General features: G+C 43.9%; 1 protein-coding gene across 2 annotated transcripts in view; it reads right to left on the reverse strand.

The window, feature by feature from the left end:
- The window catches only part of RYBP (RING1 and YY1 binding protein), a 60,940-nt gene extending 49,558 nt beyond the window's left edge, over window positions 1-11,382 (reverse strand). Inside the window, exons 1-2 of one of the 2 annotated variants that reach the window (XM_037019320.2) lie at window positions 11,229-11,382; window positions 10,315-10,440 (exon numbers count right to left, since the gene is read on the reverse strand). In XM_037019320.2, coding sequence (XP_036875215.1) covers window positions 10,315-10,440; window positions 11,229-11,260 — 158 coding nt within the window. In that variant the 5' untranslated portion in view covers window positions 11,261-11,382. Of the gene's footprint in view, window positions 1-10,314; window positions 10,441-10,908; window positions 11,055-11,228 lie in introns of those variants that run through there. The other variant, XM_073230912.1, reaches the window with a different exon arrangement.
- Between the last annotated feature and the right edge of the window lie 12,942 nt (window positions 11,383-24,324).

Consider the following 24,324-nt stretch of genomic DNA (forward strand, 5'->3'; position numbering starts at 1 on the left):
GAATATTCATGGCAACCTACAGTATGTGACCCTCAGTGGTTGGCTTCTTTCATTCAGCATTATGTCCTTGAGCTCCATGTGAGTTGTACCGTAGTCTGTACCTTTTTAACTGCTGAGTATTATTCCATGGTATGGATGTATAACAACTGCCAAATGTAAGACATTTGGGTTATTTCCAGTTTTGGACTATCAAAAATAAAGCTGCCATGAACATTTGTGAACAGGTGTTGTGTGAATCTAAGTTTTCATTTCTCTGGGATAAATTCCCAGGAGTGCAACTGTTAGGTCATATGGGTAAGTGTATGTTTAGTTTCGTTAAGAAACTGGCACACTATTTTCCAGAGTGGTTGTACCACTTTACGTTCCCACCACGAATGTGTGAGAGATCTCGAAACAGTTTTAAGAGCTTCAAAATATTCATCAGTATTCCATAGTTTTTAACAATTCTGATTTCTATGTAGATAATTTTCGTATTTTGCTAAAATGATGCAATTAATATACTTAGCACAAATTTTTACATGCAGATCACAGAAATTCCTCTAAGTTACATTTTGGGGTACAAATATTTTAAAGGCTTTTGATTCTGTTATATTGGCCTTCAGAAAATTTAAGTCCACCACCAAGGATCTGTGAGAATGTCCATTTTCTGGCCTCACCAGAAACACTTTCATCTTTAAAATTTGCCTTGCCAAAAAAGCATTGTTTTTTATTTATTTAAGAAATGGGATGGTTGTACAGCTCTCATATTTCCTGACTTAATTTGTAGTTATTTTATGAATTACCTGTTCATGTTCTTTGCCAACATTTTACTGGAATGTTGGTTCACTGATTATAAGACCCAATTCCCATTCTCTTTAATATATGTTGCAGAGAAATGTTTTTTAAATACGTCTGAAATCCAATCCAAATGTTAGTAATGCAAAATAGCTGATTTTAGAATTGAAAAAGATGAGTTTAACAGATATGGTCTCCCAATTTATAAGTACTTCTGTACTTCACACAATGCATATATTAATTAAGGAATCACTTCTAATGCCAATTCTACATTAAAAGCATGGTTCCTAGAATGATCTGTACTTCTCTTAAGCTTATTCTGAAATGCCAAGACATAATTTTTCCATAACAAACATCAAAACTATCAGCCTCATTAGGAAGGCTGGCTGACTTCTCTTTCAGTAATTTAAGGTCATCTATACAAGTACTTCTCAAAGTGTGCTCCCCCAAACCAGCAGTATCAACATTACCTTGGAAACGTCTAAGAAATGCAAATTCTCAGAACAGTACCCCAGAAGTACTTACTAAAAATTCTGAGGGTGGGACGCAGTAACATATTTCAACAAGCCTTCTAGGTGATTTTGATGCATGCTGAAGTTTGAAAAACATCAGTCAAAAAAATTTTAGCGTAAGAACATTAAATCTAGGTAGGACTTGAACAAAGTTAATTATTCTACAGGTATTAATTACTTAGTTACATATTTCTGTTCTTCCCTAAATTAAAACAATCCAAAAAAAGCACTGGAAACTGGACTTGAGTACTATTTTCTACAAACAGGAATCTTAACATCATGAAGTTTTCACAAACAAGTTGCCTTAAAGGAACAATCTGAAATGAGCCGCTTAAACCAATAGGTCAGAATTCATATCTTTCAAATCAGAGACTCAATTTCGTTCAATTCACACGCTGCCTGATTTACCCATTCCCACATGGAACTACCACCCATATCATTTTGAAAATTCAATGAGTTATCATATTAAAACACAGCCCCTGGAAAAGTATAGTTACTCAAATATTTGTGGTCCAGTGAACGAAGAATAATTGCTCAATAAATTAGAATAATTCCTGGTGGCCTTTGTGTTCTTCTGTTTTGTCCCCAAATTTTCTGTAATAAGTATTATCTACATTAGTAAAACTAAGGAAAAATAATCAATGACCATATATAATGGTAAAGGCGATTAACCTACAGAACACCAGTATTTTTACAATTAAGCTATGTACACTGATAATGTTTCCCTTATTGATATGATAAAAATTTACAAGGTGCAGGAGTAAGATAAACAGTTTCCCAGATAAACAGAGTTCCAGTCTTCAAGGAGTTTATTATAGTTAGAAATTAGAACTGAACATATCATGAGTATGAGACCAGTAACAAAGCCAGTATTCTCAACTATGGTAGCTATTTCCTATCCACCCAGGTAAGGTTTCCATCTCCCTTCAAGTAACAGACCCCGTACATGTCAGGCTTGGCCAACCACAGAATGACAACCTCCAGGAAACAAGGAAAGTCCAGGAACTGGGTGAGTGACCAAACAACTTTTAGTTTTGTAAAAGAATGAAGAAAACAGTACATGAACTCTATAAACTGACCAACTTTTAGTTTTGTAAAAGAATGAAGAAAACAGTACATAAACTCTATAACCTATGTATGTAATTTGACCTGTTTTAGAAAGCAGTCACCAGGTTTTCTCCCTTTTTAAGTCCCAGTACACTGATGAAATGGCATCTTACATCACCCTTAGTATCTTGTCCCCTGCCCTCCCGAAGGGCTATCAGAGTTTCTTCTTAAATTATATTGCTAATGCTCTTTACCTACAAAGAGACCATGTTTTGAACAAGTTTTAAGTATGCTCTCCACTGGTTTTTCTAACCAAAGGATAATTTAAATACATTTTCTAAATTGGGGAGGGAGTGTCTAATCCCATCTGAAAATAACAATTCCACCTGTTTACCTTATGACTGAAACTATTCATGATCTCTGAATAACAGTAGTTTATTTGCATTGCTTTTACTGAGAATTCACAGTTGACACCACAGTCTATGTCAATCACTGCATGGAAAGGGAAGTGTAGCTAAGTAAATGAATGAAATGAATGAGTGACGCTGTCAACTTAACAGAAATAATTAATCCAAATTAATCAACAAAAGAGTAATGCACACCATGTACAAGGTACAACTATCAAGTTATGGGTATGTTAACATGACAATTTACACAATGGACAGCATTACATTTCCAACACTCAAAATGTTCTGGAGCCATTTTAAACTGCCTTTAGATGCCAGCTTAGAAGCACCTGCATCTAGTTTCTTATCACACCTCAAACTGGTTTGACACAACATGATTGATCTTCTGTTTTATTGCTAGACTTTTCAATACAACTTCTGGATGCTTAAAGCACCAAATGGGCAACCAAAAAGGATTAAAAATCATCACAGTTATTGTTACTTAAGTAAGTATGCTAACATTCCGAACCTCAAAACCACTCCAGCAAGTACTCACAATGCACTGCCTACAGCCTCCAAGACTGCAGCTATATGTTTAATTTCTAGGACACATTTAGAAAGCAAAACCAGAAAGTAACAGGAATACTACTTCTGAGGACACACTTCATAAAGACAATTTGCCCTAATCCAATAACATTACACACTCAAGACACAAGTTCTAATACAAAAGAGTATTTATTAGAACTCTTAATTAGAACCATTTTAAAGGGGACTCAAACTGAAATTCCCACTCTTCATTTATTCTATATACATTTACTGAACCCCTACCATTTAAGAGACTGCAATAGAGACAGAAAAATAAAGTTACAAAAAGAAGGTCCTACCCTCAAAAAAGGTGCAAAAACAGAGGCAATCATATAGACACAGTTCAAGTATTATGACAAGATTTACATGATTGGAAGGTGAGGGACAAAAAGGAGTGTTTCTAGGACAAGGGGTCAGCCAGGACACAGAAGGAAGGAAAAGCATTCTGGAAGAAAATCTGGAGGAAAAGAATGTGTGAAGGTATGGAAATGAGACATCATGGTCCATAACTTGGAAAAAACACCAAGCCATTTGGTATGAAACACACTCAGGCTGTGCACAGAGGGGCAGATGGGGTAGTGGCAGGCTGCTTCCAGAAATTCTAAAGAAAACGGTAAAGGATCAAAGCAGAAGTCCCTTGTGATGCTCAGAATTTGGACTTTATCCTAAAGGCAGTGTGAACTGGGAGCCACTTGTCCAAGTGGAGAGGCCCAAGAACCAACTGGATTTGTCATGTGTATGTGTGTATGGGGGTGGTGATGGGTGGTCAATAAACAGTACCTGGAAATTACCAGCCTGTGGGAAGAAGTGAAAAGGTGTGGATGACATCTGCAGAGAGTGAACAGTTAAAGAGAAGGCAAGCAGGGGACAAAGGACTAACTGACTTCTATCAGCCTATACAACAAACCTTACATCCAATAATCACAAAGGAAACTCCAAATCCAGTGAGGCCTTCACCAATGCTCCTCCACAGGCTGTCTCTAACATCCTCGAAAAAGCACTGACACTCTACACCACGTACTCATTCATCCCATGCCTACCATGAAGTTCACATCACAAGGTACTTTACACCACTGGCACCTTTTTTATGGTCCTATCTTTTCAATAAGTTTGTTAGGTTCCTTGAAAGCAACAATTTTCTGTTTATTGAACCAATGCCTTGAACTTTAAATGTCTGATGACCACAACCACTGATGACAGGCAAAACTTACCTCATTTACGCACCCCACAAAGTTTTACACACCAGGTTTTATTCCTATTACTTAATGATGTGTGGACTTCTGCTACTGCTGGAAGGAGATAACTGTGTTCAAGTATGTAGGTAATGAACAGAAATTAAAGAGAGATCTTATGTCTGGAATGTGTAAGGGTCTAGATAGATGCAAAGAGTTGAGTTTACCCTAAGACAGCTTTAGGGTAGAACAGCACTGGTAAAATAAACATGGATGAACACCACAAACATAAGTGAAAGAAGCCAGACCCAGAAGTGTACCTACTGTATGACTCCACTTACGTAAAGTTCAACAACAAGTGAAACTTATCTCCAATGTTGGAAGTCAGGATAACAGTTGGGGTAGGTGGGGGTGACTGTTAAAGAGTGCATGTGAGACTTCAAGTAATGTTCTGTTTCTGAATCTGGGCACTGATTATACAACTCACTTCAAAGAAGTCCATCAAGCCTCATAATGATTGCACTTCTCTGAATGTATGCTACAGTTCACAAAGTTTTCTTAAAGATAACAGGCAAAAGAGGTGGAGGGGAGCACCAGTGATGGAGCAGATCATGGAAGATGCTGCAAAGAAAAGAGGCCCCAGTGATGGAGCCTAAGAGAAAATCAGAGCCAGAAAGACTGCCGCAGCTTTTAGTTCAAGCTGTAAAGGAGGCATGTAGAGACCCAGTAATACCCATTCTGCTGGTAACCACTTTGGTAAACTACTGCCACTCAAGTAAGTTTTATTAATCTCAGATTTTCTTTAGCCAATTAGAGGCACACAATAAATGTTATACCACACCAATAAATACTACATAACTGAATCCATTCAAAACCTCTCATCCTATTAACTTATAGGATACACTGGCAAGTTTGCAGGCCTGAGTTTAGTTTACAACATCCAACTAGCAAGAACTGAGTAGCCTGTGCAGAAAGCCTCCAAGCCCTGAACTGTCCCCACCCAAGTGAGTTAATTGGCACAGGTAAACCTACAGAACTAATTACTTCCCTGCTCCAAAAGATAGCAGCGTTAGTGTTTCCAAAAAAGGCAAATGTGCATCTCAATACTGTCTACACTGCTCCATCCAGTTATCACACCAGTTCCCCGTCCTGCTCTCATTCCTTACCATCACTTAAACTTTCTCACTCACGACTGGCTGAAATTATCTTATTTTTCTGTTTATTTTCTCTTCTTCTCCACAGTATTTAAGCTCCACTTAAACATGGACCTTGTCTGTCTTTACACCGCTGTACACTTATCAGCCCAGATGGCCATGCACTAAATAAAAACTTGTCAAAGAACCACAACTACCCAGGTAAATTTAAGGTCACCAAGTATACATGAGATGAAGTCAGTACCAATAAATCAGTAAGTCCAAAGTCACAGCAAATACAAAATAAATTATCACTATTTCTGGGTAAGCATGATCTTTGAAACTGTACCAGCTCTTAAGCTGAAGGGTTTGGTAAGGTTTGATGATTTGGAGGACAAGAAATTTTCTGATGTATTTTATGAATATTTTTTATGAAAGACAAACACTACAAAGAAACCAATGTGACCTAAGGAGCAAAATCACTGGGCTGGATGACTCAAAACCCTAAGAGGCCTGGCTCTTGCTCCATGTTAGGTATGCCCTCTACTTTTGGGAGTTTTCCCTATCTGGAAAGTATCACAGGATGATAACCTTTTGAAGCTTCCAGAGAAGATGAAAACTTCCACATTATCACTGATTATGTGTCTTTCTCTAAAATTTCTAAAATGCTTCATGACTACTCCTGAGGTTTTTGAGTTGTTATGTATCTAAACTTAAAGGGAGAAGAAAAAGTCCAAAGCTACAACTGCAAAGAATAAGGGAATTTCTGAAGAAGGAAAATGTTTTACACACAAAAAAACAACTGAGGGCCAACTTCCAATTCAACATCCCAAGTACCAAGTTTTTTTAAGCTACATAATCTTATTACACAGTGAAAAGTGAATTCTTCACTTTTACTTGTCAGTAAAAGCTCTAAAAACACAACACTTCTCAAAGGGATAGAATAGTCAAATGAACTGGAATTGAAGAAAACATATTTTGACTTAACACCATGACAAAATCTGGAGTTGAAGACTAGAAAAGTTCTAAATCTTTGATACAATCATCCAAAGCAAAAATCTTCCAATTTTTTAAGTGTAATTTAAACAGTAGCTGAAGGTCAAAATGGAATATTAATTATTAAGGAACCACTAATCAAAGAGTTGCAGCGAAGTCTTGGTAATTTTTATCTGACAATAAAGATATCATTGCATTCAGAGAAATAAGAAGACCAAAAGTAAAATATATTTCTTGCCAAGTCTATTAAGTTACTCTGCCCAACACTCAATAATCTACTGTTAGGTAAATTTGTGAATTTGTGGGATTTTTGGTCTCTCTCTTAAAAGCTAGTATCCTCTTTCATGGGACTGGCAAAATGGGTTGGGAAATAGTATGTTAGCTATCACCTAGGAAAGGGATAGTGTTTCTTCCCCACCCATCGCCACTTTACTTACACACTCCTTTATTTTCTACCTTGAAAGGCTTACAGTCCATCAGCATGGTGTGGAGGGAACCTTCCCAGCTGCAGGTGACTCCTCCATGCTCTAATGTTAAGGATGTAGAAGTATATCACATAACTGGTATGAGGAAACCATGTGATACAGTAGAAATGTTCTAAAACTGGTTTGTGGTGATGGCTGCACAACTCTTTAAGATTATGGTATGTAAATTATACTTTAATAAGCCAGAGACCCAATATATAATTGATATTACATCCAAAATAAAGATTTCTACTGTCCCCTGACCCTCCAAGTAGCCTGTTAAGTGTCCCCCTCCTTCTTCCTTTCACATGTTCCTAACAGCTTCTGACCTTCCTTTCATTCTGCTTTATGTTGCTCAGAAAATGAAGACCTTTTGAATCATTTTCATGATTCCACCTGCAGAATTAAATATATGTGGTACATACACAACAGTTAACAGTTGAAAAGTTGGCAGGTGATTTTGTAGAAATCAATTTTCTCTGGACAAGGAAAACTGGAGATGGGGGGGAGTCTTCTTTGATTCTCTATCCAGATCGCTCCTACCCCCTATAGCACTTTATTTTACCTCTCTTTTTGGTCATTCCAGCACATGTTCTACCAATCTTTTAACACCCTCCTCTCCTCCCTACTCTTGAGCAGTACCTTTCACATCCTAGTAATTTAACAAAAGTCCTCTGGAGGAATGGCAATACTTTCTCACTGAAAGTGAGGAATATCACTTCTATCCTCAAAGGATAAACACAGTTTTATGTCCCACTGGACTAACACTAACCAAAGCTGACTCCCTTGGTTGACTGGTAAATGGCAACAGTGACACAGATGGAAACTCCAAATCGATTACTGGCTAGCTAACCAGCTAGGCTGCTGTAATACCAAACATGAGCTCTGGGCAATAAAACCCAATTTAAGCCCTTTCATTATTTAAAAATAATTCAAAAGTCACAAATTTTTACTCATTACCCAGCATCTAAAACCTAGCAAGTTTTCTACTGCCATCAATATCAAGTCTGATTAAAACCATGCAAGGCAGAAAGTTCAACCTTTGAGGTACCAAGAAAAAGGCCCAGGGAGAAAGCCCTGCATTAATTAGTATCAACTAGTACCACAGAGAAATCTAACCCAACCGTTACCACACTGGATGGGATACCTTCCCACAGGAAGGCCATTTCTAGCATGAGAAAGCCAAAATGTTACTTGCCTTCCGATTAATAATGACTTCTAAGACAAATCTAAAACAGCAAAGAACTGACAAGAACCAAGACGAAACAATCCTGGCTATTTAAGTGTATCAAGAGGTGACAGGAGCTTAAGTTCTCAGATCTCTGACATCTGTGCAGAAATCCTACTCAACAACAGACATCAAAAAACTACATGAAGACCCTTAAAGATAGCAGTGGGGCATCCTGTTCCTGAACAGACTCTAAAATATTTTCATTAGTAACAATTTATTTGTTTAAAAAACTGAATTTCACTGTTATCATCTGTGACTCTGAAAAAACTTTAAGCATCTATATTGTTTTTAAAGTGAAAACTTTCCAGGTGCTTGCAAAAAGCTGAATAAGTCAGATTTTTTAAAAATACATATAGGAAATTAAATGCATTTCCCTATAAGATAATTATTCCCAGCAATGCATCAGATGTAAACTTCTGAATTTGGTTCAAGTTTCTCTTCACCAGTAAAGTTCTCTCAAGTTTAGGAGTTTCCTAGTCATTTATTTGAACATCATCTACGGTAACACTCAAAGCAAAACCACAATAAAGAGGTTTGGCCTCTGAGGGATTCTACATGTAAAAAAACATTACTCATAAATTAAATACAATCACTATTGCTTTAAATAACAAATACATTTCTAAACTCTCATGCCACTTGATGGAATTCCCTGTTTTAATTTAGATAGCAAAATAAAATCTATTACACTCTTAATGGCGTTTTTTATTTTAACTATTCAATAACAAAAAAATGACACTAATCTACTTTAAACTATGGGGAAATATTTTTAACTCTTTAATACTTTTATTCAAAGGGCACATTATTTAAAGTCGGTGGAATTCACAGAACTGTTCCACCAGTAATTGTACCAATTCATCCCAGTTATATTCTTTAGGTTGCACAATATACTATTTAATCCCAGGTATAAATAACGCAATGAAACCCTAACAGGACACATTCATTTAGTCAAAGAACAATATCCAGTTAGAACTACAGAGCACTACAACAGTCATACTGGAATGTCACCAATTCAAAAACAGGCAGACGTAAAACAAGACTTTTGGCAATCAACTTTAAGTCTTCAAGGATCCAGGAGGAACTCACCCATACTGTGGCTTTTTTTTCACACACACACACACACACACACACCCAATGCCTGCCCATTGAATGACATCAAGAATAGTTTCATTTCAGACTCTAGCATCACTAAAATTCCAGGTACAAGTTAAAATGACAGACTACAAAACCAACTCTTCACATTTTACTCGAGTATATCTTAATGTTAAATCTGGAGTAGTTGAACTCACTTTGATACCAGATGCAGTTTGCTACCTTTGCCAAAATGAAAAGGAATTATTTCAACATTCTTTTCATTACAATAAAGCTTTCAACACAAAGTTCAATAGTCATACTATTCATTTCACCATTTTGCAAAATCGTCCTTATCACTACTCAGCATAAGATAAGGAAAAAACAGAAACAAAACTGACAGCCCAGGCTTATCAAAAAATGCACTTTCTTTATCGAACCCCAAACGTTTATTTTCGAGTGCAAGAAAACAGACATTTGCATCTCAAGACAGGAAAGGCACAACAACCAGGATTACCGAACAAACACCATTAAATTTCTCAAGGAAAAGAAAAATAATTCAAGACAGGCAAATTAAAAACAGCCCCGCACATGGCAAAAATAATAGGTCTAATGTCCTAGAATCCACAGCAAAAGTACTGCTTCCTCTTTTTGAGCCAATACCAAAAAAAACCAATGGATAATGTCAAATAAACTAGTGTCTGAAATAAGACGAAAACCTGGAAAAATTCCCTCCCATAAATCATTCAGTGAACATGAGGCTTTGCACCCAACATGAAATTCACACGACCAAAACCGCAAATCACCCACCCACCCTCCCCAAATGCAGGAAAAGCCGTAATCAACAAGTTGCAAAGAAGGCAGAAAAGTACAGCTTCCTACCCTCACCCCCACCTTTACAAAAAAAAAAAGTCCTTTAACAAAAGCTAACACAGATCTTAGGTACCTGGTGGAGGTGCCTTTCCTCACATCGCAGATGCTGCATTTGAAGGCTTCGGCGCTGTTCCTGAAGGTGCAGACGCTACAATCCCAAAAGCCTTCATCTGCGGCAGGTTTTGCTTGTCTTTTTGGCCTTCGGAGGAGTGGGAGAAAGGGGAGGGAAGAGACAGGGAGCAGGAAAAAGGGGGAGAGACAGCAAAACACAGGCGCTGGTGAGCCGTCGTAATTTCGCAGGAATCCAGCGCTAGAAACTTCGCTCAGGCGACCACCCACCCACCCACCCTCTTCGAGGACTAGAAGACGGGCCAGGGAGGGGAAGGGGCGCCCCCACCGGCACCCTGCAACCTCCGCGCCCGGGCCCTGCTGCCTCTCAGAGCAGGCGGCGGCGGCGGCGGCGGCGCCCGGGAAGGGCCGCGGCGGGCGCAGGAAGCGGGCGGACTTGTGGACTTGAGCGTTGGGGCTGGCGGGGGGTGGGGGGCGGGAGGGGAGCCGCCGGCCGGATCCGGAGGGGGCGCGCAGGGGCAGCCCGAGGCCGGCGGCGGGGAGTGGGCCGGCTCCTTCCCTCTCCCCTCCCATGCTCGCGCCCTCCCTCCCTCCCCACCTGGTTAAACCTCCCTTTGTCTGGGAGGAGTGGCGGCGGCGGCGGCGGCGGCGGCGGCGGGCGGCGGAGAGAGGCTGAGGAGGAGCCGCCATGGCTGCGGCGCGCACGGCCGCCGGCCCCGAGCCGGAGCGACACCGCCTCCCGCCGCCGCCGCCGCCACCGCCCGCCGCCGCCGCCGCCTCCCCCCGCCCCCGGATCTCCATCTTAGCAGCGCCTCCCCCCGCCCCGGGTGGCTCCGGGGCCTAGTCGTCGCCGGCCCCCGCCCGCCGCCCGCCTCCAGCCCTCCCTCCCCTTCCGCCCCCTCAGCTCGGAGCAGGTACCTGGTCGGGCTCTTCTTGTCGCCCATGGTCATGGATGGGCTGTACCCCCGTCCCCCCCAAAGCCGAAACCGGCGCTGCTCGGAGGAGAAACGCCGTCCGGGGAGTCGTCGCGGACTGGCCCCCCTCCCTCCCCCGCGCCCGCCCGCCCTCAACCGCTGGGGCTCGAGCTCCGGCCGCTGCCGCCGCCGCCGCCGCCGCCGCCGCCAGTCTCCGGACGAGACTAGTCCCCGCCAGCACCGCCTCCGCCGAGTGACTGACGAGAGGCGGGGCCGGGCGCCGCGCGTCAGACGCCGTGCAGCCAATAGGAGGGCGGCGGCCGGCGCCGCGAGGGCGGGGGCGGGGCGCGGTAGAGGCGGGGGCTGGGTGGACGTGGGCCGGGCCGTCGGTGTGCGTGCCCGAGAATGTGTGCGCGCTGAGGCGCGCGTGCCTGCCGGTAGCCCCGCCGCCCGGCGCCGCGGAGCGTGCGAGCCCAGTGGGGCGCACGTGGCCGCGCCCTGGTGCCGGCGATGGGCTGCGGGCCCCACGCGGTGAGCCGTCGTGTTGGTGGGCTATCGTCCGGACTCCGGCCCCGAGGCCGCGCCGGGGAAGTAGTTCCGCGCAGTTTGTGCGCGCCGCTGGGGCTTGCTACTGCCGCGCTGCTCGCAACGCCTCGAGACTTGCAGTGCCCCGGGAGCTGGCAGGGCCTCTTTCTTTTGGCCGGGTTCCTCGGCGCCCTTCTGCTCGTCTGCCACGCGGAGCTTTGTATCTGCCACTCCCAAAGTCCCTGTCTCCAACCTTACTCCAGCCCTAAGCCCCTTCCCAGGCCCCTGACGCAGGAAAGAACTGTGCAGAAAGGGTGTGGCGCAAGTAGAGGTTCCCCAAGGCCGACCACTAAGCTGTACGCCTACTCCCACTTGAGATGCCCCTAGAGCGTCAATAGGGCGTTTCCCTAGGGAAGTTGCCGGTCAGATCCTGGCAGCCACATGCCAGGGGTCTAACCTTGTGCCTCCAGCTCCCTGATCTCCAAAATGAGGCAAATAACCCTCTTCCTAGGGTTGTTTGAAAAATTCAGAGACTTAATGCACAAAAGGCACGCAGGTCAGTGCCTGGCACTTAGGAAGGACTAATACAAAGTATGGGGTTAAGAACTGCAGCTGTACCTGGGATGCGCACCATTTCCCCCACTTCAAAAGATTCTTGAAGGTGAGAAACAGGTAGTAGTACCCTTTATGTTCTGCCTAGCTCTAAGAATGCTTGCCTAATTGACTTGAAGGTGACTCAGGCCCCTCAGCCCTCAGGCACTGAGTAGTTGTGGTAGGGGGAGGACTTCAGATAATAAGAGAAAATGGTTGGCTGGGCTGCAGCCCTGTGTACGTAAGGACAGGCAAAGAATTATTCTAGAAGTTGGGGAGCGTGGGGGATAGGGGTGTGGAAGAAAGATAAGACAGGCCCTCAGCACCCACTCGGATAGACCCTTTTATATGCAAACACAAAGTGAGCTGTTACCAGGACAGCTCAGTAGAAGGGAAGCATGAGACCAGCGAAGCCCAGGGAGGCTGAGTACCCAGGGAGCAGGAAGTTCTAGGATCAGTCCAGGGATCAGAAGGGAGAGAATGAAAGAGGGAGGGAATGTGTCAGTGATAAGCTTGATCAGCACATGCTGTCCGCTGTCCCAGGCAGGCACACCCTGGAGGGCCAGGAGGGACAGCACTGTTTAGCAAGTGTCAGCAGCCACCCCTGCCTTCCAAGGAAGGGAGAGAGGAGAGAAGGAAGAGGAGGAGGGAGGCAAGGAGCAGAGGGCCAAAGGACCCAGAGAGAGCCAAGGGGCATGCATACAAGGTGCGGCCCAGCACCTCCAGTCTTGGCCTCTGGTGTCTGCCTGGCGTGCTCCCAGGACTCCACCCCTGGTGCGAAGGTACTGAAAGAAAAGGGGCATTGAGAAACCCCAGCTGGAGGAGTGGTTTCCAGGGAGGGGGAACTGGGTAGCTGCAGCCACAGGTAGTAGAAAAGAGACTGACTATTACTATTTACATACAGTAAACATGCAGATATTTTTACAGCTCTCTGAATTTATATACATGTATCTACGACGCCTTGTATCCACCATCCAGATGAAAATACGGAACATTTTTATCCTCCCAGTAAGTTACTCCACTCCCCTCAGGTGGCCACTTTTCCAAATTCTTTCACCAACGATTAGCTTTGCCAGCTCATGAACGTCATATACGTGGGTGGTATGATATGTACTTGTGTGTCTGGACGACACCTTTTGCTCAACATTTCATTTATGATATTCATCCATTTGGTTGCCTATATCAGTAGCTTATTTTTGTTTATTTGCTTAAGTGTATAGCAGTCATTGAAAATACACTGTAATTTGATTATCCATAGGACATGGATTTTTTTTAGTGTATTTTTTGTCTCTTTTACCTGTTTTACCTTTTCAGAAAGTTTTTAAAATGTTTTTAAGGAAAAAGTTTCAGAATAGAGAACTAATTTCTCTAAACATATTAGAGCCACACATCCCCAGGTGGCTCTAAGTGGAGAGGCTCTGATTTCAGTCCCACGTTGCAAGCAAACATCTATGAAAGTCTCCTTACAGTGACAGGAGCCAGGCAAGACTACTTCTGGAGCTGGAGCAGCGTGCTGTAGAACAGCAGGGCTCTAGGCAGAGCAGCGGACTATGATTCTAGAGCAGTGATTTCCACCTGAGCTCGATGAAGAACAAATCTTCCTCTATGGTGTTTGCCTTGAACCGAAGTGGGGTGCACGGGTGGGTAGGAGATGACAGAGAACTCCTCCCCTGCTCTTCGGTTTCCTACCTTGAAATTCCATTTCATGTTTTATTTGAAAGAAGGGTTCTACTCTACTGCTTTAAAAATTATTTGAAACCCATGGTTTTAGAGTCGATGCTGGGGACAAGCACTCCCCAAGAAATGGCTGGTGTATATGATTCCACAGATACACAGGAGAGATTAAAAGACCACATTTGCCTCCCCTCCTCTGACTGACTCTACTTCAGTCATACTGGCTTCTTTTCTATTCCTGGAACAGTCCTGCTCCTACCTCAGGGCCTTTGGACTTGCGGTTCTGTCTGCCTGGAATGCCTTTTCCCCTACATCACCACATTTTCAACTGCCTCCTTTCCTTCAGGTCTTTTTTTCTCAGTGACGTTTTCCCTGGCCATCTAGTCTAAAAATGTCACACACCAGCCCATAACCTAATGCCTCATGTCCTTAACTGCTTTACTTTTTTCTCCTTAACACTTATCATCATCTAACATAACCTATAGTTTGCTTATCTTGTTTAGCAGATCTTGCCCCAGTAGAATATAAGCTCCAATATGGCAAGGATTTTTTTCTCTTTTTGCTTACCCCCACCCCCACCACTGTTATATGTAAGAACCTAGAACAGTGCCTGGTAAACAGGCATTAAAGAGAATTGTCTTCATTTAACAATAATTCATTGAGCAGCAACTAACTGCCATACCCCATGCCAGCGGCTGGAAGATCAGATTAACAAATAAACTTGATTCCTAAACTTAGGGAGTTTACATTCTAGCTGAGAAGCCAGACCTTATTCAAATAATTAACTATAGTTATGATGATCATATAAGGTGAGAGGGTAATGAGAGAGGGAGGGGGTTGATGTAGCTGGTGGGGGCGGGGGTTGTCTCTGAAAAGGTTAAGATTGCCTGAAAGAGAAGGGAAGAGATTAAGGGATATGGTACTTTGGAGATGAAGGCAAGCAGCTGTGGCTGGAGCCCTGTGGGTGATTAGGGATGAGGCAGGGTAACTTAGTTGGGATGGGGCCTTTACCCTGAGTTCCATGGGAGATGCTGATCCATTTCCCAAGAATACTCATCTACCCGAAACTATCCTTGGTCAGTCTTAATGAATGAGATGCCAGGAGAAGGCAGATGCCTTGGAGGGGTCAATAGTGGAAGGGCAGCTGAGTGAGCTTTCCCTCCTTTCTTTTGCCCAGAAAGACACAAAAACTACTAGCGCCCACCAAAGGAAGGGTCTAGAATGTTACCAACTCAGCTTCCCCCTGCCTTTAAATCTGCAAATGATTTTCCCAGACAGACAACCTAAATACTAAGACTAGGACTTTGAACCTTAGGAATACCTAATAAATGGATTATAAGTAAATGAGAGGAAAAAAACTTTCCTCTACATTCCTCAGGCTTTACCCCACCCCACCCATGTCACGACTTTTTATGGTCTGAGTCGCAAATGGTGGTTTAGGGGGAGGTTTCCACCAGTCCGCAGCAAAATGAGAAAACTAAGGAGTAAATGCATGAATACTTTCCTACTTCCAAGGAAATTACCAACAGTTGGTTCTCTGGAGAGACTTTTTTATTCTTAGACGATGTCCTTCCAATTTTTGTCTTTTCTTGGAGGGTTGGATAATTTAAATGCCCTTTGTTTAATGGAGTGATGGCAACACTAGATAGTAGTTGCCTTTCTTAAAAGGTCCTCAATTGACCGAATCACAAGTTGACAATTCTTGTTGGCTTCCTAACCCTCTTTCTTCACCAGTTTTATTCCTGACATTTAACATATCCCAAGACCTAAGTGATTGTAATGAAACATTCAGAACTCGTGTTACTGAGGGAAAGAGGAGAAAACAAGATCACCTGGTGACTGAAAAAGTCACCCAAGAAGGGCAGAAGCTAAGAGAGTTAAGATTTCTATCTAATTGCTAAGATTTAATGCCCTGCTTTGCACAGAAGATTCCTTCAGTGGTTTAAGAGAGAACATGGTTTCCTGAAGCAACTCACTACCTGGAGTGCTTAGGAATTGGGGAGAAACTAGCTCATTTCACTAAAGGACTCAGGCTTGGGCCGGTATCACTGAACATCTGCAGAGCAATAATGAAGATAGAATTAACTTCTCAAAAAGCAGCCCTGGAGTCAGAGAGAGGCGGAGCTTCCCGGGTCATCTGTGTTTGAACCTTAACCAGGTTTTGCAACCAGCTACAATGTCATCTGTGCGCGTGCTTATCAGAGATAAGAAACTGTATTGATCTGCTGCTTGCACAGGAGGAAAAATCACAAGTCAAAACTATCCTGGTTTATACCTTACACCACTTTCAAAAATTAACTCAAAAGAGATCATAGACCTATGTGTTAAACTGAAAATTATAATATTTCCAGAAGAAAATATAAGAGAAACCTTTGGGCCCTTGGGTAAACAAAGATTTCTTAGGACATAAAAAACAGGATCCATAAAAGAAAAAGTTGATGCCTTGGACTTCATCAAAATTAGAAACTTCTGCTCTTTGAAAGACACTATTAAGAAAACAAAAAGACAAGTCAAAGAGCGGGAGGAAATATTTGCACCACATAACATAAATCTGAACAAGGAATCATGTCCAAAATAAACATTTTTTAAAAACTTTTACTATACACTAAAAAGATAGCAACTAACTGAAACATGAGCAACAGATTTGAAATGACATTTTACCAAAAAAGATGAATGGTTAATAAGCTGATTAAAAGATGCTCAACATCATTATTTGTTAGAGAAATACAAATTAAAACCACAGTGAGATACCGCTGCACATTGGAATCATTTAAACCAAAACACTCCTGACAATCCTAAATGCTGGGGAGGATGTGGGGTGACCCCATACAATGCTGGGGGAGTACAGTATGGTACAGTTCGTCTGGAAAAATGGCGTGGTGTTTTCTTTTTTTTTTTTTTGCGTGGTGTTTTCTTACACAGTTAAGCACATACTTACCATATGAGCCAGCAATCTAGAAGTTTATGAAGAGAAATAAAGACATATGTTCCCACAAAAACCTGTACTCAGATATTCAAAGCAGCTTTATTTGTAATCACCAAAATTTAGAAATGACCCAAATGCCCTTCAACTGGTAAATGATAGTGATCCATCCCTACCATGGCATACTGCTCAGCAAGGAAAAGGAGCACACACTACTGACATACAACAGAAATGAATCTCAAGTTCATTAATTGAATTCATTAGTTGATATATATAAAGTGCAAGAAGCCACACACTGTGTTCTTCGATTGATGTGACATTCTGGAAAAGGCAAAACTACAGGGATGGAGAACAGATCAGTGGTTGCCAGGGTTAGGGGTGGATGGAAGGTCTCACTACAAAGGGAGGAGCAGCAAAAGGGAATTTGGGAGGCGAGGGAAGTAATTTACATCTTGATTGTGGAGTTGGTTACAAGATAAAAATGCATTTGTCAAAACTAAGACTGGTACACCAGAGAGAGTATATTTTACTGTATATAAATTTCATTTCAATAAATCTGACTTCTGATCATTGTAGACTGAAAAGTTCCTCAAGCCTCTGCATTCCATATGTCTGCTCCCTTAACAGTAATAACCACAAAAACTAACATTTTGTCATTTAGCCGTGTGCCAGCCCTGTGGGTAATCCTGCACTTTCCTGAAGGTTCTTTTCAGTAATTCACTCAATTATTCAGGCCCTCATTCTTGGAGTCATCCCTGGCTCCTATCTTTCCCTTACACCTTACATCTAATCCATCAGCAAATCTTTTGCACTTGACCTTTAATATGTGTCCTAAATCTGACCACTTGTCATTATCTGTTTCTATCACTCCAATCTAAGCGGGGATCACCTTTCAGCCACCTAACTGGCCTCTCTGCTTCTCCTCATGCGCCCTCAACGCGTCAGGATGTGTGAGGTCATACAAGGATTACAACTCCCAAGTCTTCATGATTTATCCCAACAAAAGTTGATTTCTCAGTGAAGCAATGCAGGCCAGCTGCAGTTCTGTGCCCCATCTCCTCCCCTAGAAGCCAGGCTGATGGAGAAGCCTCCACTTTGAATACTCTTGGACACTGAGACTGAGGGGGAAGGGGCCCTGGAGGGCCTCACACTGGCAATTAACTGCTTGGCCTGGAAGTGGCACTTGTGACTTCTGCTCACAGCCCATTGGTCAGACTCCCACGACCTCCCTCAATGACAGGAAGTCTGGCCCACCATGTGCCTGGGAGGTGGAGGGCAGGAAATATTTGGCGATCAGCTTTGTGATAACCATGATTCTTTAAAGTCTCTTCTCCACACAGCAGTCAGGATCCCTTTAGTTATAGATGACACAGTCACTCTGCTGTCTGAAATCCTCTAATGGTTTCTCATGACCCTCAGATTAAAATCCAGAATCATCACCCTGGACTTCAAGGCCTCCTGACTTCATTTCCAACTCAGCTCCAAGTATACTGGCCTCCTGCAGTTTCCTGCCACGACCAGCCACTTCTTCTGATCTTTCTACCTGTTCTCCACCAGGTATTCCCAGGGCTCACTCTCCTTGTCCAAGTGTCTGCTAAATGCTCCCCCTTCAGAGACCACCTCTCTGACCAGGAGATCTTATATGGCATGGCCCCCAGTCAGTGCCATCCTGTTAGCCTGCTTTATTTTTCTCTATATCCTTATCATGGCCTGGCATTACATGATCTACTACCATTTTTGCCCGACTCTTCCATTAGAATTTAATTTTGATCAGGACAGTGACGTCCCTAGTGCCTAAGAAGCATTCCTATGCACAGGAGGAAGTCGGAAATTATTTGTGGGATGAATGTAGCACTTTTACATGTTACGCCATTGTTACCCAATCTGTTGCATCGAACCCCAAATGACCCAGTGAGATAAGAGCTATTATTCCTCTATTTGACAGATGAAGAAACTGAGTCAGTGAAAGTGATGTGCCCAAGACTTCCCAGCTCCATTCCTTAATCTCTGTGTTATGTTGCTTCCAAACAACTTCCGTTGCCAAAGAACCAGCTGGTTCTAGGGGGGGCCTGAGGGAGGTGGGCAGACAGGGAAGTTCAAGTAGTCCTTCACAACAGAGGATCCCAGGGTCCTCTTAAAGAGAGGGAGGTGTTCTGGTCCTGGCACACCTAATTTATGGGCCCATGTTACCACGAGTTCTATGCCAGAACACAGGAAACAAATGATGCACTCCCGCGCTGCTCCAGTTGGGGCCTTGGAAATATCTAGAGTGGGGGGTTTTCTAAGGTGGTGTGATTTCCTTCACTGATTCGACAATATCTGTTGATGCCATAGGCCCCAAAATTGCTTCCCCAGAAGCTTGTGCTTCATACTTGCATTTCTACTCTTCAGAAATCAGAGTCATAGAATTTTGAGAATGGAAAAGAGAGTCAAGCCAATCCAGCCAGTTCTCTCTTTTTAGCTCAGAGGCAAAAACCCAGGGATGTGCAGATTATGGAGGGCTTTCACACACACTGTGCCCTTGATCTTTACAGCCACCCTCCATGTGAGTTACCATTATCCTCCACAAGGTAAAGACATGCAGAGGCTCAGGCAGGGCACATGACTCGCCTAAGGCCATAGACCCATGAGCAGGTTTTAAATCCAAACTTCACAACCTGCTCTTCTGATGGCAGATTCTGTCTACTATGCCACAAGTGGAATCCTTAGAACCCAAATATCCTGGGATTTATTAATCAAGAATTAGATTAAGAAAGAGGCTCACCTGCTGGAACACCTAATGTTGGAGTCTGTTTACATGTTGTCACGGACAGAACTGTGTCCCCCCCTCAAATTCAAATGTTACGTCCTAACCCCCAGGCCCACAGAATAGGACTGCATTTGGAGATAGGGCCTTTAAAGCAGTCATGACATTACCCAGTTTAATCTGATTGCTGTCCTCATAAGAAGAGTCATTGGCGGGGGGAGGTGTGCACAAAGGGAAGGCCATTTGAGGACACAGCAAAAAGGCAGCCACGTGCAAGTGAGGGAGCAAGGCCTCAGAGAAACCCACCCGGCTGACACCCTAATCTTGGACTTCCAGCCTCCACGTCTGTGAGAAAATAACTTTCTCCTGCCCGGTCCATAGCATTTGGTTACGGCAGCCCAGCAGTCTAATACACATGTCATGAGTTTGTGGGTTGCTGAAAAGAGACCGCCCGTGGAATAATAATATCTAACGTACACGGAACGTTTACTCAGGTGAGGTCTTAAACACTTGAGGTGTTTTAACTCAATGAATACTGCAAATCCCCCTGAAATTATTGTTAGTTATTGTGAAGGAGGTTCTGTGAGGTGCTCCTTTTATAAATAAGGCAACAGAGACAGAAGAAAGTCACCTGTTCCGGGTTACACATTTGGAAAGTGGCAGGGCTGGAATTTGATGCCAGGCAGCCAGGGTCCCCGATCCCATGCTCTGCAGGATCCAGGTAAATTGCCGGCTTCATTCCAGTCTTCCAGATGAAGCAACAGAGACTCAGACCCTTGCCCAACATCCCACAGCCAGGGCGTGGCAGAACCAGAATGCTGAGTTCTTTGTACTCCATCACAAACTGAACCCTTGGGACTTGAAAATCTTTAAAGTCATTAGCTGGAGGAGGGGAAGGGATCTGCCTGGAGGAGAAAGAGTAAAAACCTGTGTGTCTAAATTGAGTTTTCAGGGGAAGAGACATCTGATACAGAAGTGGAGGCCCGTGAGGGGGGAGGGGAGAGGTAAAATAGAGCCAGGGTCTGGGAAGGTTAGGGTCAGGGGACCGTACGAAGGACAGAGCTGTGAGGAGCATAGGGTCACTCTGCCCCTCACCTCCTCTTTGGATCCTCTCTAGCCTGTTGCTACTGTTGGTGGACCAAGAGGTGAAGTCCCTGGCCCCTGACTACACAATTTGGAGGCAGTTGGCAGGATTTATTCAGGTCTCCTCAACTCCAAAGTGCATGCTCTCCTTACTTTTATTTTTGATTTTGACAACTATTTTCAAGGCACCTACTATGTGCCAGATGCCAGGTACTGACAACACTTGGGTAAAGGACATGGCAGGCTCAGCCACTGCAACATGCTGTCTGGGAGACATGGGCACCTAAGCAGAGAATGACGGCTGGGTGGTGAACGCTGATGTGGCCAGGGGTGTCCTCATTCCTCTGTGGTCTTTGTCTCCTGGTATTTTCCCCTCTCTCACGCAGTTTAGGGGGCCTGCGTTCTTGTCTTAGGAAGAAACGACATGACAAAGTAGAAGCAACAAGGCCTATCAGTTCTCCGCCTCTTGTGCACCATATTGCGGAACTCCCCAAGCCCCCACAGGGGAGCTTAGAGGGATAGGGGATACACAAATGTTCCAGAGAAGGAAGCAGAGGGAGTTCTTGCTCCAGAAAAGGAGAGCCTTGTCTGAGGCGGGGTCAGAAGACAAGGAGCTGACAGATGGAGAGGGCTGAGCACCAGAGAGCAGGGGCTCGGTGCACACACTGTGCCCTCAAAGCCGGAGTGCTACAGCGGGTGGGGGGCATTCATGCAGACAAAGCCAAGGCCGCCTTGCAGAGATCCCGGGACCCAGCATGGAGGGGGCATTGCCAAGGTGGCCCCTGGGCTTAACAGGGCAACGAAAACCAGGGACATCTTTACAGCAGCCTGTGATGAACAGATGCCCTGAGGCCCGTCAGACACCCCCCCAAGCACCCTGATAGTAGGACTTAGGGGAAGGAATCTAGGACTTAGGGGAAGCGTCAAACCAACTGAGATTAAGTCGAGATGGGGGTTCAGAATAAAAATGAAGGGGAGAGAGATGACAATAAGGAAAGCTATTTCTGACATATCTGAACGCCTGCTACACTGCACAAGATGTAAACCACGGTGCATGAGAACCCGGTGGCCAGCCGGGATCATCCCGGGAGGGCATCCCAGGTCCAAGGAGTGAGTGACACGTGCAGTGACACTAAGGAGCAGTGGCTCGTGGACTGCAAGGAAAATCAGTGTGCTGGAATGGAAGGTACATGTGGAGTAGTGGGGGTTGGAGGTGAGTCCCACGAGGTGGGCCCTGTCTTCAAGCAGCTTATAAACCATGCAAACTGGTAGGATAATATCTTGAAGACAAGGGAAGACTACCAACACATTTGAATTAAGGAAGTTGCAGGATGAGTACTGAGTTTTTAAAATCTCTTGCAGAGTAACGTAGATGGTGGTGGCTTGGATTAGAGTGAGAAAGGGGTCGGAAGACCAGTAAAAATAGCAAAGAACTAAAAAAAAAAATTAAAAAAATTAAAACAAAACAAGGAAAGGGTTAATAGAAAGAAAGAACAAGAGGTTTTCAACAGTAGAATCTCCTGAATTTATGATTGGACTTTGGGGATGAGGCAGAGGGAGGAGTCAAGGATGATGCCCACGTTTCTGACTTGGATGAATGAGTCAATGGGTGATATTAATAGAGACAGAGTCATAGGAGGGGAGGTTCTTTGTGGGAGAAGATACTGAATTGAATTGTGGCTCTGATGAGCTTGATATTCCCCAAGGATGCTTTTTGGCTGCAAGTAACAACAGCAAAATAAAAGCCCCTACATTGAGGAAAACACATTACTTAATATGATTGGAAGCCTCTGTCCCAGTTAAGATACAATCAGGGACCCAGTTTTTATTTTCCTTCTCTTATTGGAGTCCACCTGCCTCTCATGGCTGCAGATGGCTGTTCCCATTCCGGGATCACAAGGCACAACATCTAGAGAAGGAAATGAACCATCTTTCATGTATCTTTTTAAGAGAGAGAAAAATGTTTCCTAGACATTCCCAGCAATCTCCTCTGTCACGTCTCACTGGCAGAATTGGGTCACATGCCTACTCCTTTAGCAATCGTGGGCTTTGGCCAATTATGGGGCTATTGGGAGTCCATCATCACCACCTCTGCAAGGTGACTGTGGTGCACAGAGATGCAGATAGCTTAGGAACAGTTGGAAAAGAGGATCCGAGGACGGATTTTGGCTGAAGATACCATAGACACGCCATGAGAAGAAGACTGTGAATGAACTCCTGCAGGGACAGGGGCAGAGAGAACAAAAACAGGCCAAAGACAGAACTCTGGAGAATACCTCTATTTCAGGGGCTACCCGAGGAAGAGAAATTAATACAATAGGTAAGAACTTGGCTCTGGATTCAAACACACCTAAATGGGAATTCCAGTTCTGCTCATGATTAACTATGCTACCTGGGGGGAGGACCCCTTCACCACTCAGCCTCACTTTTCTTGTCCATAGAATGGAAACACTAAGACCTACCTTCGAGGGCTGCTGTGAAGCACTGATAAGAAAATGCATGCAAAGAAACCTCGCATGACCTCAGTCCACAGCAGCCGCTCAGAGCTGTTGGTGACAAAAAGAAGCGCCTGCAGAGGGTGAGAAAGAGTGACAGGGGAGAGCTGGGGAGTAACCAGAACCGGGATGGTGTCACTGAAGGCACCGAGGGAGAGGATGTCAAGGAGGAAAGAGCGGGCAATTATGTCATCTGCTGAAGAGAGGTCGGGTCAGAAGTGGACTGAAAAATCCCCTTCAGATTCAGCAATGAGAAGGTCACTGGTACCCTTGACAAGAGCACTTTGAATGGAGTGCGGGGGATGGAAGCCAGGAAGCGGGGGGTCAGCAGTCAAGACTGGAATTCAAGTTGCCTGGCTGCCAACCAACGGGAGCATTCCCTTTCACAATGCCAGGAGCTGCTTTGCTTTGAAAATTCTGTTTTAAGTCATGCCTCAAAAATACTCATTTGGCGAGCAGTTAACGTTAGGATGCCATGGTCTATGAATGAAATGGCCCCTCTTCATCATTCTTTACTTTTCTGTGGATAAAGCCAAGGTGGCTGTTTCTTTTCACCAGAAATATGTTACATTCTTCTGGAGGGTTCGTGTTTACATTACCGTTTTATTGCTACATGGTTCTTTCTTACAGAACATATTTTACAACATAAAAACAAACAAACAAAACAAACAAAACCCAAACAACATATGTGCTTTGCATTACATTCAAAAAGTTCAAACCCCTCACGCTGTGCACGTTTTTGAGGCAAACTGTGGGACTAGGAAAACCCTGAGAGAACCGTGCAACTTGACAACCCTTCCTTTAATAAATGATAGCAGTTGCTTTTGAGACCAGTTTGGTCATCCGGATCACGTTTGTCAGGGCTGTCATTAAAAGCCTCATATTTTCCCCCTTGCAGAATGCCTCCACCTAATTCAAACGTGGGCAGCGGCTAAGCACCGTCAATTTCACGACCTCCTTCCTGCTACCCCCCTCCCCCTCCTGGCTACCTCAAGTCCCCTGCGGATGATCCCTTATCCCTAGCAACAACTGCAGCTGCTACTGTTTCTTGACTCTGGTGAAG

Source organism: Manis javanica, chromosome 3 (genome assembly GCF_040802235.1).
Source record: "Manis javanica isolate MJ-LG chromosome 3, MJ_LKY, whole genome shotgun sequence".
Taxonomy (NCBI): domain Eukaryota; kingdom Metazoa; phylum Chordata; class Mammalia; order Pholidota; family Manidae; genus Manis; species Manis javanica.